Raw genomic sequence first — 13,991 nt, 5'->3', positions numbered from 1 at the left:
ATTCTCCCTCCAGAGCACAGTCAGCAATGCCTGGAGACATTTTTGGTAATCAAAACCGGGAGAGTTTTACTGATACTAATGGGGAGAGGCCAGTGATGCTGCTAAATATTTTACAGTGCACAACCCCCAAAGAGAAAGAATTATTTGGCCCCAAATACCACTAGAATTTTGGGTATCAAAACGTGCCAAAACATCTCTTACAAACCATAAGGTAATAATTATTTTGTAAGCTACAATAAAATCTAGTCCATTCGTTCCATTAGGGACCCTTCCCAAAGGAATGACTGAATGGATCCCTGACAACAGGATAACAAGAAAATGACATCCAACTCTCACAAATCACTGTTAAGAGCGGTCTTTGTCTTTCCCCAGCCCATGACCATGTTCCAGATTCAGTTCCTGAATGCCGTCGGAGATCTGTTGGATCTGATTCCCTCGGTTTCTCCCACAAAAAATTCCAGCCTGAAGGTTTTCAAGAGATGGGACATGGGACATTGCTCTGCTCTTATTAAGGTAAGACACATAGCAGCCTCTGTGTTTTTCCTTGCTCTGGGCCACACAGACTTTTTCTATATGTCAACCCAAGTGTGGCCACATCTCAAGCCTGGCTCAAGCCAACTATCAGCTCATGTGACCTCTATCTAGAAGTTAAGAACTGGAAGGAGCTGACGGAGGGAATTACAAGTACAAGATGTTACCTCCGTTTCTTCTACCACTCCTCCCGCGCCATATGCACCTACCACTCCTGCCTCTGACAGGCTTCCATTTTGGATATTTGGAGGACAGAGTCTGTCTGTTTTATGCACATTAAAGGTTAATGTTGTGCTCCTCGGCCGTATTTTCTCATAATAAATATGGCGATGAACACCCAAATTGACACAATCGCTGTACACTTCCTATGCCTGTAGGCAGTTATCTATATACCTCTGCGTCATTCATTATGATTCTGGCTGTAGGTTCTTCCTGGATTTGAGAACGTCTATTTCGCTCACTCAAGCTGGTACACATACGCAGCCATGCTCAGGATATATAAACACTGGGACTTCAACATCAAAGATAAAGACACCAGCAGTAGTCGCCTCTCTTTCAGCAGTTACCCAGGTAAATAAATTTAGAGGGACGTTGGCGTACTCTTCAGTATTCTTTCAGGATGAGACCTTGGCCATTTAGAGTAACTGGAATGGGAGAAGAAAGCTTTAGAGGTTAGTATGCATGAATGAAAGTTGATGTTCAGAATGCCTTTTGAAGAAATACAGCTCTAATGCTTTTATGTAATGGAATGGTGTGAAAAAAGTTAATAGCTGCCGAAAACTCACTTCAACAAATGCCAAGTGAGATATGAGACACTTTCTTAGGCTCTGCGGTGGAAGCCAGGTTGGGCAACAGAGATCCTGCTCTCGGTGTTTCCTCAAGGGCCTGTTTCTTTTATTCATCACAGTATCCACAGAACTGAACTTAGTGTGTGGCACCTTGTACTCAATTTTTGCTGAATGAATGGATGAATGAATGCATAAGCTTCTAAATCTTACACCAGAGCAAGATAAGTACAATACAGGTCATAATGGTATTATTCCTGGGTACTGTGTGAGCTACAGTGGAAATGTAAGGAGGGTCAGCTCATACTGGATTGTCAGGGAAAGGAAAGAGAGGCCAATACTTGACATAAACCATGAAGGATGCCTAGAATTTGAACAGTGGGATGGGTGGGAAGGATGGTCTCTGTGGAGTAGGAGCTGCAAGCTTCTGTTCTTAAAGGAGCCAGGCAGATGATGTAAAATGGATAAAGGGGGGCTGGTATAAGAAAATGAAAGTGAAAACAATTGCAACAAACACATGACCCATTGAAAGGGTGCCAAGTGCTCAGCTCTCACTGAATGTTGTCACTCAGCAATATGGCGGTCAGCGTTGCCAGATCCTCCAACTTCTGAAGATAAAAATACGGATGTAACAAAATGCACTGTGTGAACCTAACTAAACAGTTCCGCTAGCTGGACTGGCCCTCTCAGTTGTAGGTTTGGGACCTCCTCGGGGAACATCATGGGTAAAGGCAAGGGGAAAATTCTTACCAAACATCTAAGAGTCCAACACCGGATACAAGGTGGGCACTTCTGACATTTAATTACATATTTGTAACTTACAGGGCGGTTATACCAACACCTGTTGTATCTATCTACCTTTGTCAGAGTATCTTACCCCTTCTGGTATTATTATTCTTGGTAGTATTAATACCATCCTATTATGAATTCTGATCAGTGGCATAACTTTGTATTGTTCTGTCCTTGTGACCCGATCCTTCCTTTGAAAACACTTTGATTCCATCTCTGTCATTGCTCGCTTAATTGTTTTAGTATTGAGTGGGGCTGGGCACTCCTTTCTCAGAGTTAGACTGTGTTTTGATTTCTTTGTATTCCTTTAGACTGCAATTTAAGGACAGCACAAGACCGAGGCCAGTCAAATACTCATATTCTTCCTCTTATTTGCAATAAAAGGCAATGTTCAGATGTTACCTGCACTACTTTGATATCTCTGCAGAATGGCGTTCTTCTGTAGTCTGAATAATCCTGGATCCCTCATATTCTTCCTCTTATTTGCAATAAAAGGCAATGTTCAGATGTTACCTGCACTACTTTGAAATCTCTGCAGAATGGCGTTCTTCTGTAGTCTGAATAATCCTGGATCCCTAAGGTAGTGATGGGGAAGGACATGGAGGAATTTCCTAGAAACCTAAAAGTCTGTTAACATTAGTATGTGTGTATATATCTTTCCAGAACAGATAGATACGTAGATAATAGAGATTTTTAGAGCATTTAAACTGAGAGAAAGCAATACTTTTTTTTTTTTTAACCCAACATGTTTTTACAGGAGCTAATGTGGGAATATGATTCATATTTTCTTTCATTGGACAGTTTTGTTCTAAGCAACAAACGTGAAAAATGTGGAGGATCTCATCTCTATTACAAAGAATTGTAAAGGATCCACCGGCCACTTTGGGTTCATCCAATATGTATGGAGTTAAGCTTTGCCATGAGCTTCATCCCCTGTGCGCTGCTGATCCCAGAGCAGAGCTGGGTGGCTTGTTTGTTGCTGGTGTTGGTGGAGGAGTGCCAGGATTAGGAGTGTGGTATCAGGATCTGGAGGTTGTTCGTGATATGAGCAAGGGTATTAAGAATTACTGAGTCAGAACAGAAATATCAAGTCATGAAATATTTGTGACTTGGCTGAGACACATATTAAAGATGACATAACTGGGATGGTATAGACACCATTATTCTAAAGATACAAATAACTCTAGAGATTTCCAATACCCCTATCCATACTTTTATAGTACATCATAACCCCCACTCCTGCCCAATTCTGTAGAAGTGACCACTAAGATGATTGCCCTGAAAAACACTAAAGCTTCAAGACACAAAGACATTTTTTTTTGTTTTGATGTCATCAAAAAGGAAAACGGTAGAACTTGGACAGCTATAAACTGTTCCTCCATGTATGAAATCCAACCTAAAACTTTACTTTGGCGGGCCTCAGCTTTTCCTCATCTGTAGAATGAGACTAATATAAAGGCTGACTCCATGAAGTTGTAAACATTATGTAATTAATTTATTTGTTTGCAATCTTCTATGAAATTGTCATGCTAGGCAAAGTATTTATGATGGGAAACAGGACAGATGCTGTCCCTATTCTATCAAAATTTATATTCTGGTGGAAGGGACAAATAAAAAAGCAATGATTAAAGTGTGATTTGTGTAATAATAGAGAAGACTAGTTTGGGGATGTTGGGATATCTTCCAAGAGAAAGTAAAATTTATTTATTTATTTATTTTTAATATTTTATTTATTTGACAGAGAGAAATCACAACTAGGCAGAGAGAGAGGAGGAAGCAGGCTCCCTGCAGAGCAGAGAGCCCGATGCGGGGCTCAATCCCAGGACCCTGGGATCATGACCTGAGCCGAAGGCAGAGGCTTTAACCCACTGAGCCTCCCAGGCGCCCCGAGAAAGTAAAATTTAAATTGAGGTGCAAAAACAGGTATAAATTAGGAAGCAAATGGGGATGGTGGGGCAATAAAATGTTCCGTGTTGGCCAAGCAGCATGTGTGAAGGCCTGTAGGCAAGAAAAAAAAATATGGGGAGAAGGCCACAAAGACGGAATGGAGGACAGTGAAGACCATTCAAGTGACAAGTGGTAGACGTGACATTAACACATTTGCATTTTAGAATTATCTGGCCCACAAGAGGAGGAGAATGAGAGAGGTTGCCAGGAGAATATTTAGAAGCCTGAGGCAATAAATAATCCAGGTACCTCAAGACATGTAATGTTTTGTAGATGGTCAGTCAGGATGTGGATGGAAGACTGAGCTCCATCTTCAAGAAAAGAACAATATCAACAATGACTGCTGAATTACTTCAGCAATTCAGGAATTTCTATGAGCTCCCGTTATCCTAGCCAGAATCCTTGAGAGATAATGACCTAATGGCAGCTGTCAGAAGAGCACCCCCAAAGTTGTAGTCCAGCCTAGGAGACTAGAAGAAACGGTAGTAATCCAGCACACTCAGACTTACTTAAGTCAGTCTCGCGCTCTGTGTTCACCAGAACCCCAGGTGTTGACTCCCTAAAAATGAGGTGGTTATGTCAAGGAAACAAACTAAGATAATAATTCTAATCTTAATCAAGAAAAGGTACGGTGACTTGGTAGCTTCATAGTTTCTATCTTTTCCAGACTGTTTTTTGTGTTTTTTTGTTTTTTTTTTTAACTGAGTAGGATTTTCCTTTACCCTTGGGGAAATGATTCCACTTGAAGATCCTAATATGAAATGTCCTGAGAAAGTCAGAAGGAGACCACAAGTAAGCCGGGTGCTAATAAACCTTGGGACTGTCCTCAGGCTCAGGGGAGTGATGTTCCAGTTTTGAAGTGCCTTCCTCAAAATTTCTGAAGTGCCTCCTCCAGCGCCTGGAGACCAGCCAGGTTGGCAGTTCTGGGGCATCCTGGAGCCGGCCTGCACTCCATGTGTCTTATTGAGTGGGCACCTGGGTAGCTTAGTCAGTTTAGTGTCCAAGTCTTGATCTCAACTCAGGTCTTGAGTTCAAGTTCTACATTGGAGCCTACTTAAAAAAAAAAAAAAATTGTCCCCATCCCCCATGTATGTCTAATTTAGGAAGCACTTTTACAGAAATTTTCAGAATATCCTTCTAGTGCCCAGGACTAGCCAGAAAAGCAGAGCCATCCAGGTGGGGCTGGGCTTAGACAGGAGCCCACGTGACTCCTGGTCTTCGGACGTCCCTCTTCTGAGAGCTCTTCCCCTCCACCCTTATCCGTACATTCAACAAGATGTTGCTCTTCAACGTGGGGGGCGCTGGGACTCAAGCCAATCTGAGGTCCTGCTGAGCTGATAGATCTTTTCTGCTGGCATCACAGTATGTTTGCCCCATGACTGAGCAGACAGAATGTTGGTGACAGGATGATTTGAGGTGGCCCTCATGTCAGACACAACGTGTGGTCAGGGCTCCAGGCTACTGCAAGTCGCTCTTACCCTCGGGCTACAGCATGTGTGTGGACCTGCCTCCCTTCAACAGCCCTGGAAGTTGGCAGAGGAAGCAACAAGGGAATTTACCGTGGTGTCCCGCGCTGGCCCTCAGGTGGTCACCTCACCCCTGCAGCCTCTGTACCATGTACGCGGCCGTCCTCTATGGAGGGCTAGGCCTGGCCCTCACAAAGGCTTTGGAGAATCTCACTCCATGATACAGACCTTTGCCACAGATTTCATGTCCCCGTGAGGTAACTTCCTACTCTCTCAGGCCAGTCTTTAGCCAAACAGATACACTTTGTGAGACAGGAGCTGCCCTTCTGGCTTTGCCCACAGGCTTCTCACCTGTCCCGCCTGTAGGTGGGGGTGTGTGGACTGTAGGGTAGCGTCAGTGCAGGAGGAAATCACATTCTAGGAATGCAATGGTTACAGCATAAGGAGTCTAAGGGAAGACGGACACAGAAGGAAAATATGCTGACATACGTTTGTGCTATAAAATTCCGAATGGCAGAAACAAATTGGCATTCCCACTTTTCTCAATATTCTGGGTAAGTTTTGCATCTGGAGTCATCATTAACAAGAGCACTAATTATTTTTTGAGGGAGTTTTTTGTGTTCGACAGCAGCATGACAGACTGCAGACCGGCAGGGTCAGTAAGTAAACGGTGTTAGGGAATGGCACAGACAAAGAAATCTACATTGAGTACAGACAGGTTACAAAGAGGCCTGGCTTTATGAATAATAACAATATTGCCACCTTCTTCTCGTGGCAGGTGACACATAATTATTCAGGAACAATGCACCTAATAAGGAATGTACAGAGATGGTACCCGGATGCTTTAAAGAATCTTCACATGCCCCAGTTGGAGGGTAGATACCCATTATTCTAAATCTTCATTTATAAGTCCCTATACCTCGTAAGAGCCTGTGAATTTTGCAGTTTGCCTCTTCATCAAATTGTTTATATAGGCAGGAGCCCTGCAAAAAATAAAGCACGTGGGGCTCTGAAAATTCTAAAGACGGTAGCCCTGGATAACCTTGTTCCGGAAGCATCCCATCGGTTTTGAATTGCCGTGGTCTGTTGTACCGAACAACTGAGGAAAGTAAAAGACTGATGCGAGCAGGGTACAGCCTACTGCTGATTCTAACCCTGCAGTCACGAACCAAGAAAGTAAGACAGAGAGAGAAATCCCACAGGGAATGGCATCACCACGAAGGTACCTAATACCACTGTATGAAGACCTCATTGCAAAGGGCTACTGATTTCAGTTACATTGAATCTTTAAATCAGTTCAAAGTAAATCGACATGTCAGTAATACTGAGTATTTCCATCCACAAATATCAAATCTATGTTTACGTAGGTCCTCATTAACTTGAGCAAAGCTTTGTAGTTTTTCATTCTAAGGGTCTTATATACCTTTAGTATTTTGATATCAAAATAATGTTTGATGCTACTGTAATCAGAATTGATATTTTCTTCCTTTTCAAGTAGTTCTGTGCTTTTATAGTTTCACTATTGTGAAACTATAAAATTAAACAATACAAGCCACTCCAAACACTAGAGGCTTGAGATCAAAACAATCATTTAGTATCTCGTCGTTTTTGTGGAGACCAGGAATTTAGATTAGGGCACAGTGAGGATGGTTTGTCTCTACTTCTCTGTGTCTGGGTCTTTAGCTGAAGACTCAAGGGCTGAGGGGCGGAAAGCTATGATGGCTTAACTGAAGCTAGGTCACTCACTCACGTGGTTGGCAAGATCGTGCTGGCAAGTCGGTTCCCCTCTCCTTGGACCTCTCCACAGGACTGCTCAGGTAACCTCACGACAAGGTGCGTGGCTCCCCGCAGACCAAGTGATCCAAAAGAACAAGGCAAAAGTAGCAATGCCTATTATGACCTAATCTCAGGAGTCACACATTGTCACTTCCACCACATTCTATTCATTGGAAGCACATTATTGTGATCAGCCCACAAACAAGGAAAGGAAATTCAAATCTATCTTTTAAAGAGAAGAATGGCAAAGAATACATGAAAATTTTAAAACCATCACAGTACAGAAATACAGTTTTGTTTTGTTTTGTTTTTTAATATTTACTGTGTATCCTGGGACTTTTCTAAATTCCCTTGTCAGTTCTAACAGCTTTTTTGTAGATTTCTTGGGATGTTTCTCTATACGTAATCATGCCATCTCTGCGTACAGACAGTTTTACTGCTTCCTTCCCTTGTATGTCTTTGTTCTCTTGCGTGATTGCACTGATAAGACCTCCAACACAGTGCTGACTGGAAGTGGCATGAAAATCCTTTGCTATTCCTGATCTTAGCGGAGAAGTATTCAATGTTTCAGTATAAAGTATGATGTTTGTTGTAGGTGTTTGGAGTTACCCTTTATAAGTTTAAAGAAGATCCCCTCCCTTCCTATTTTGTTTAATGTTTTCGTTTAACGTATTTTTGTGAAATTCTCAGCTTCTATTAAAAGAATCATGTGATTTTTCTCTTTATTAATATGGTGAGTTCCATGGGTTGACTTTCAGATGTGAAACGAGCTTGATATTCCTGGGATTATCCCCATTTAGTCATATTATTCTTTTTATTTATTTTTTATTCAACTTACCGATATTTGGTTAAGAATGTTTTCATTTATATTCATGAGAGATATTGGTCTGTGGTTTCTTGTAATAGTTTTGGTGTCTTGGTATACCCGTCCTCATAATCTGAGTTTAGAATTATTTTTTTTTCTTCTGTGTTTTCTGAAAGTGTTTGTGTAGGACTAACTAGCAATATATTTTTCCCTTAAATGTTTAATAGAATTCATCAACTGAGCCATTTAGACATGGGCTTTTTGTTGGAAAGTTTTTAACTATGAACTCAATTTCTTTCATTGATAATAGGACTATTCAGGTTTTCTAATTGGTCTTGAGCCAATTTTAAAAATTTGTCTTTCAAAGAGTTTTCATTTCTCCGATGTTATCATGTTTATTGACATAAAGCTATTTATAATATTTTCTGTGAGCCTTTTAATGTCTGTCTGTAGGATCCTAGTTAAGTCCCTTTAATCATTCATGATGCTATATCTTCTTTTTTGTTATTCACTCTAGCCTTAGATGTGTCAATTAACTGATATTTTCCAATGGCCAGATTTTATTTTCATTGATTTGTTTCCTATTATTTGTTCATTTTTCCTCTTCATTGATTTCCATTCTTTATCATTTTCTCTTTTTGTGAACTTAATCAACTTTTATTTTTTCTAACTTCTTGAGGTAGAATCCCAGGTAATTTATCTTTCTTGCTTTCTACTATAAGAAAATAAAACTATAAAACTTCCTCCTAAACACTCCTTTTCAGTGCATCTGACACATTTTGGTATGTTTTGTTTTTATTTTCATTCAGTTTAGAATATTTTATTATTTCTTACATGATTTCTTTAATCCATGACTCACTTGGAAATGTATTGTTTAATTTCCAAAAATTTGGAGACTTTCCAGGTATCTTTTTTTTTTTTTTTTTAAATTCAATTCTGTTATGAGTAAGCTGTCTTTTCTTTGAGCTTTCCTGGTACCCAACGCATAATTTCTTCAGAGCCCATATTCATATTCTGTATTCATTTACTCCACATTCACCCTGTGCGCCCAGAGCCAGCACATAAGCCTTGCAATGACTGTAATCATTAAATAAATATTTATGGAAGCAAAGGAGGAAGAAAGAGGGAAAGAAAGAGAGAATGGGAATTAAAAAGAGGGACACAGGTAATGGGTGGCGCACCCCCGTGTGGCCATGGCGGGAACTGCAAGGGGGAGAGAGGGGTAAACAAAATAATTGTTTGCTCCATACTCCATACCGCTCTCTCTCTTACAACTTTGATTTGAGAACAGGAATCCAAGATGTTCAGGAATTATTATTGAGACATTTCAGATGAAGTTCTGTGTGTTCAGCGCAGACGTTGGAGCTTGAAGCTCCTCCTCTGTAGCCACCCTGATTACAAATGACTTGAATTGAACCCAACTAGTTTTAGTGGATTTAGGCAGCACTCAAGTTTTTTTTTTTTGTTTTTTTTTTTTTTTCATTTTAGCACTCAAGTTTTAAATAAATTGCTATAAACTCGTTTGTGCTCAACTTGTTATTGAAATTAAAAAAAAAAAAAGCATTTGTTTATTTCCTATTTATGTGCCTTCCCCAGTAACTGACACTAGTCTAAACATTTGGTGTGTGGGATGTCATTTAATTTTCACAAAAACCTCACAAGGAGGGTATCGTATTTTCAAAAAAAAAAAAAAAAGGTTCAGAAAAGTTAAATAACATGCTCAAAATCACTAGACTCAGGTTGGGGATTGAGTTCAAACACTATATCTGACTATAATTATCTCTTGTTTGTTATTTCAGAAATGGTTCGGTTTGCTTTTAAGTCAAAGGGTTAAGACTGAAAAAAGAGCCCTGAGCTCAAAGACCCTCCCAGGCATGCCAGGGGGTGGAGCTCTTGCAGGGGGAACAAAGCTGGGTTCTATTCAAAGTGTTTCAATCCAGGATTCCAGGAACAATGATTCCCAAGAGGCTGAGTCTTCACGCTTAATTATCTCTAAGTGAGGTTCTCTGGAATGCACTTAGGGTGTCTCATCAAGCCTGTGGGGAGCCCCCTTCCTTTGTATAACATCCAGGCATTCCCTCACCTCCCTAAACACACGTATACACACCCCTTCGACCTAAGGGTTCCCAGGGGAGCTTGCTAAAAATGCAAATTCCAAAGTGTGTCCATAGACCTTCTTATTCAGTTGGTCTGGGCTGGAGCATTTGTAGCAAACATGCCAGCAGGTGATTCTAGCACAGGGGATCCAAACCCACTCACTAAGACCCTGGCAGTTCTATACTGGTCTGTAGCAACGACTTGGCTCAGCTTCTTCTCATAAGAAGTTCAAATCCTTGAAAGTAGGTACACAGGAAGAAAGAAGAAAGAGTCTCAGAGCTCCAAGAAAATGTAGTTGCTTCCCTCATAATCCATAATGTTATTACCTTCATAAGTCACAAAATTGCCCACTTCGTGTACTATAATTACTTGGACTAATTCCATGTTAGCTCTTTTATCTCACATACTTCCATTGTCAGGCTGAAATAGACACAGTCTGCAAGTTAATACATGCCAAGATTTATGCCTTCTGCCTCTTAAAAAGTAGAACCAAGGGAAGAAAAGAAATGAAAGTAGAACAAGGGCACCTGTTTCGAAGGATTGTAGATAGATCTTACAGCACTTCATTTCTGTTTTCTAAAGCACCTTTTTTTTGGTTCTCTGCCCCATCCCGGAACACTGATGCCATCCTTTCCCCAGGCCACCCCTCTCTCTGCCCCCACCCCTGGCTCAGGAAATTTCCTTCTTCTATCTTAGAAATCTCATCTTACTTTCCATACTTGTCGTAAGGTGATCCCCCCCCTCCACCCTGTTTAAACCTGCACCTCCCCATGACTCACTCTCTTTTTCATTGTTTCTACTGTGTTTGCCCCATTGCGCATGTCAAGTGTTGTCACCATCTGCAAGACGACACACCTGTTCCCATCACATTCGTCAGGCGTAGGGTATAGTGGAATAGGCCTGTGCTCAGGGTCAGTCTTAGACTGAAAATGCTGTTTATTCGCTTTAAATAGCTGCGTAATTTTTTTTTAAAAAATAGCTCATCGCAGTGCCACATTTGTGAAGGCCGGATGATGCCGTCCACCTTCTAAAGCAAGGCATTTGGTGTATGGTAGGTGGTGAGTCACCACTATCTTCTCTTTCTTCCTTAGATTTAACACTTACTTACTGAGCGCCTAGTAGGTGTCAAATCCTCCTCTTGGTGCTGGAGTGAACAAGACAGAAAAAAGCCCTGCCCTCATGGATCTTACATGCCTTGGGATAGATGGAAAAGAAAACAGGAAACAAATTAATATAAAATAAATAAGATGATAATTTGTTATTGAAGAAAAACAGATTTTGTTCTGATGTGGATGATAACAGAATGTTGATGAAAGACAATGCCGACTTCTCGGCAGTCACCCTAAATAGTAGCGAGACCTACTCATTCGCTTATGGGGACCATGGCAAGACACTCTGTCTCCACAGTATGGGCTCCTGCGCCTAAACACACAATAGTAAGAATCCTCCACGGATCACAGTCCTACTGCAGGATTAGGCAGAAATGGACTCAATAAATTCTTCCTTGACTGAAGAATAATCACTGGAAGGAGAAGTGGAATTGGATTGCGACCAGTTAGAATCTTGGCGGGAAGACAAGCAAATAAATGCTGCTCTAGAGGAAGGTGGGGAGACGTGGGTCCCTGGTTGAGCAGGCAGAATGAAGGGCTGTAGGATTTGGTATCCTGGGATAACAGGGAGCCCCACAGGCCACCCTTAGTAAGCGTGAGGAAGGAGAAGAGCCATCCTCTGCAGGCAGCGGCTGTAGAGCAGGGGTTCTGGTGGAGGCTCTAAGGGGTCGGGGGGGGGGGGGGCCGGGGGATGCTGAGGGGGCCGTCGGGGCATGAGCCTCTTGGAAAAGCTCCTGAGGGAATTCTGATATAGTCTCTGAACTGGGAATTACTGCACAGAGCTTGGGATATCCTCTGTGTGTGATACACACTTACTTACTGGTTGCCACACTGGCTTAGAGAAGGCAGACAGCCTGGCCCAGGCTGGTGCTCTCCGTGGGGCAGAGAAGTGACATTGTCCGTCTTCAGTAGTGGGAAGAAGCTAAGCAGAAAGGCTGAGAGTATGGTACAAAGTTACTGTGCTTTCCTTTGCTACGAAAGGAAGGCAAGAGAATTCCCTAAGCGTCATACCCACCGGTGTTAAACGGCTTTCAGACCTTTCAAAACAAAATATGTGGTATAATTGGATTATTATTATTATGGTGATGTCAGTTTGCTTTTTCTGTATAAGAAATAACCCCCAAAACTTTGTGGCTCGAAACAATATGTAATTCCTATCGCTTTTGAGTCCACAGGCCAACTAAGTGGCTCCCTCTGGACACCTCAGCTGCTCAGGTTCGCGCATCCGTGGTCGTCTGTGGAGTGGGTGTGCAGCTCTGCTGACGCTGGAAGAACTCCCTCACACATTTAGGGCTTGGCAGCCTAGAGCTTGACCTTGGCTGGATGGTTGTCCTCCTCCATGTGGCTTCTCACTTAGAGACCAGGCTCAGCAAGGCTTCTTTACAAGACAATACCAAGGTTCCAGGAGAGGAAGCAGAAGTGTGCAAGTTTTCTTGAGGCCTAGCGTCAGAATCCGCCCATTTTGTTAGCTGAAGCAAGTTCCAAATCCAGCCCAGACGGAGGAGACAGGAAATGGGCGTCTTTTGATGGGAGGCGCTGCAAGGTCACACAGCAGAGAATATGGAGGGGTGGCACGTGTGTGAAGACATAGCACAGCTATTTTTATAAACATGATCCATACTCCTGGCGCTGAGTTGTGTGTTACCTATGCTCTTGGTCAACACTGCTTCTACTCTTTAGGGAAAAGAATGAAGGTGTTCGGTCTTCGGAGCTTTACAGCCGCTAATTAATGCAATACGGAAATGGGCGTGGTTTAAATGCACCCGATAGGATAACAAGGCTACGTTTTTTTCTGGGTTGTACTAAGCGATAGGTCTAAATGGCATCAGAGGGCAGTGGTCTCTGTTTATTTTTGTGATTCAAGTAATTGAAGCCTTGAGATTTATTAACTGTCAGGGTTCCTTTTTATTTCTTAATTAAATTCAGCAGTGAACGAACTATGAAATGTGATTTGCAGGCTGGCTTTCCTATTTGAGTGTTTCACTTCCTCCTGATTTAGAATTGCCTGCCTTTCAAAGCTGCTATTGACAGATAAAAGCAAGAATATAATTCAACCCTGGCAAAGAACATCTCTCCTGTAATGTTTCACGACTTTGTCCCCACTCGGCCTTTTCCTTTTTATTTCATCTTAAACTCTAACCTATAGAATTAACCGTCTTGACTGGAGTTGTTTTGCAAGCCAGTTCATTCTCTTTGTTCCAGAACTCTGGAATGGTGGCCTACATTTTTCCATCTGTAATAAAGTCTTGCTCTTGGGCAAACCACAGCTTCTTACCTGTTGGCCCTAGTCACTCACACATATTAAAGAACGCTGCCCTCTTGTGTTCATAGAGATTGCTACAAGGAGTGAATTAGCAAGTTTATTATGCCAGAAATGTGACATTCCAGTCCATGGAGATCGTTTACCAGGAAGCTTGCCCAAGTCCGCCAAGTATGGTTGTACAGATTGAACACTGCAAAATGAGCCCAGCCCAAGAGGTGAATGAATGGTCATTGAAATCCATCCCACACTGCTTGTGAAGCCATGCATCCAATGTCCCGGCTATGTCTTCCAAAAGCAGATGCTCTTGAAAATTTCATTCAAGGGCACCATCCACTCATCAGTCCTTATCCCACCTGGAATGTGCAAGCTTCTGTTATTTATACAGACTTCTAATAGGCCAATGACAGCCTTGGGGAAGTTCAT

At 41.9% G+C, this 13,991-nt stretch overlaps 1 protein-coding gene across 3 annotated transcripts in view; it reads left to right on the top strand.

Moving 5' to 3' along the window:
• The window catches only part of PLBD1 (phospholipase B domain containing 1), a 68,578-nt gene that overhangs the window by 43,391 nt on the left and 11,196 nt on the right, over positions 1-13,991 (top strand). For all 3 annotated transcript variants that reach the window (XM_046012983.1, XM_046012980.1, XM_046012982.1), the window contains exons 5-6: positions 373-513; positions 957-1,101. In XM_046012983.1, the coding sequence (XP_045868939.1) occupies positions 373-513; positions 957-1,101 (286 nt within the window). The remainder of the gene's footprint in view (positions 1-372; positions 514-956; positions 1,102-13,991) is intronic.

This window comes from Meles meles, chromosome 7 (assembly GCF_922984935.1).
Source record: "Meles meles chromosome 7, mMelMel3.1 paternal haplotype, whole genome shotgun sequence".
In the NCBI taxonomy this organism is placed as follows: domain Eukaryota; kingdom Metazoa; phylum Chordata; class Mammalia; order Carnivora; family Mustelidae; genus Meles; species Meles meles.
Note: the sequence above shows the minus strand (reverse complement) of the source record. Positions and strands in the feature narration are given on the sequence as shown.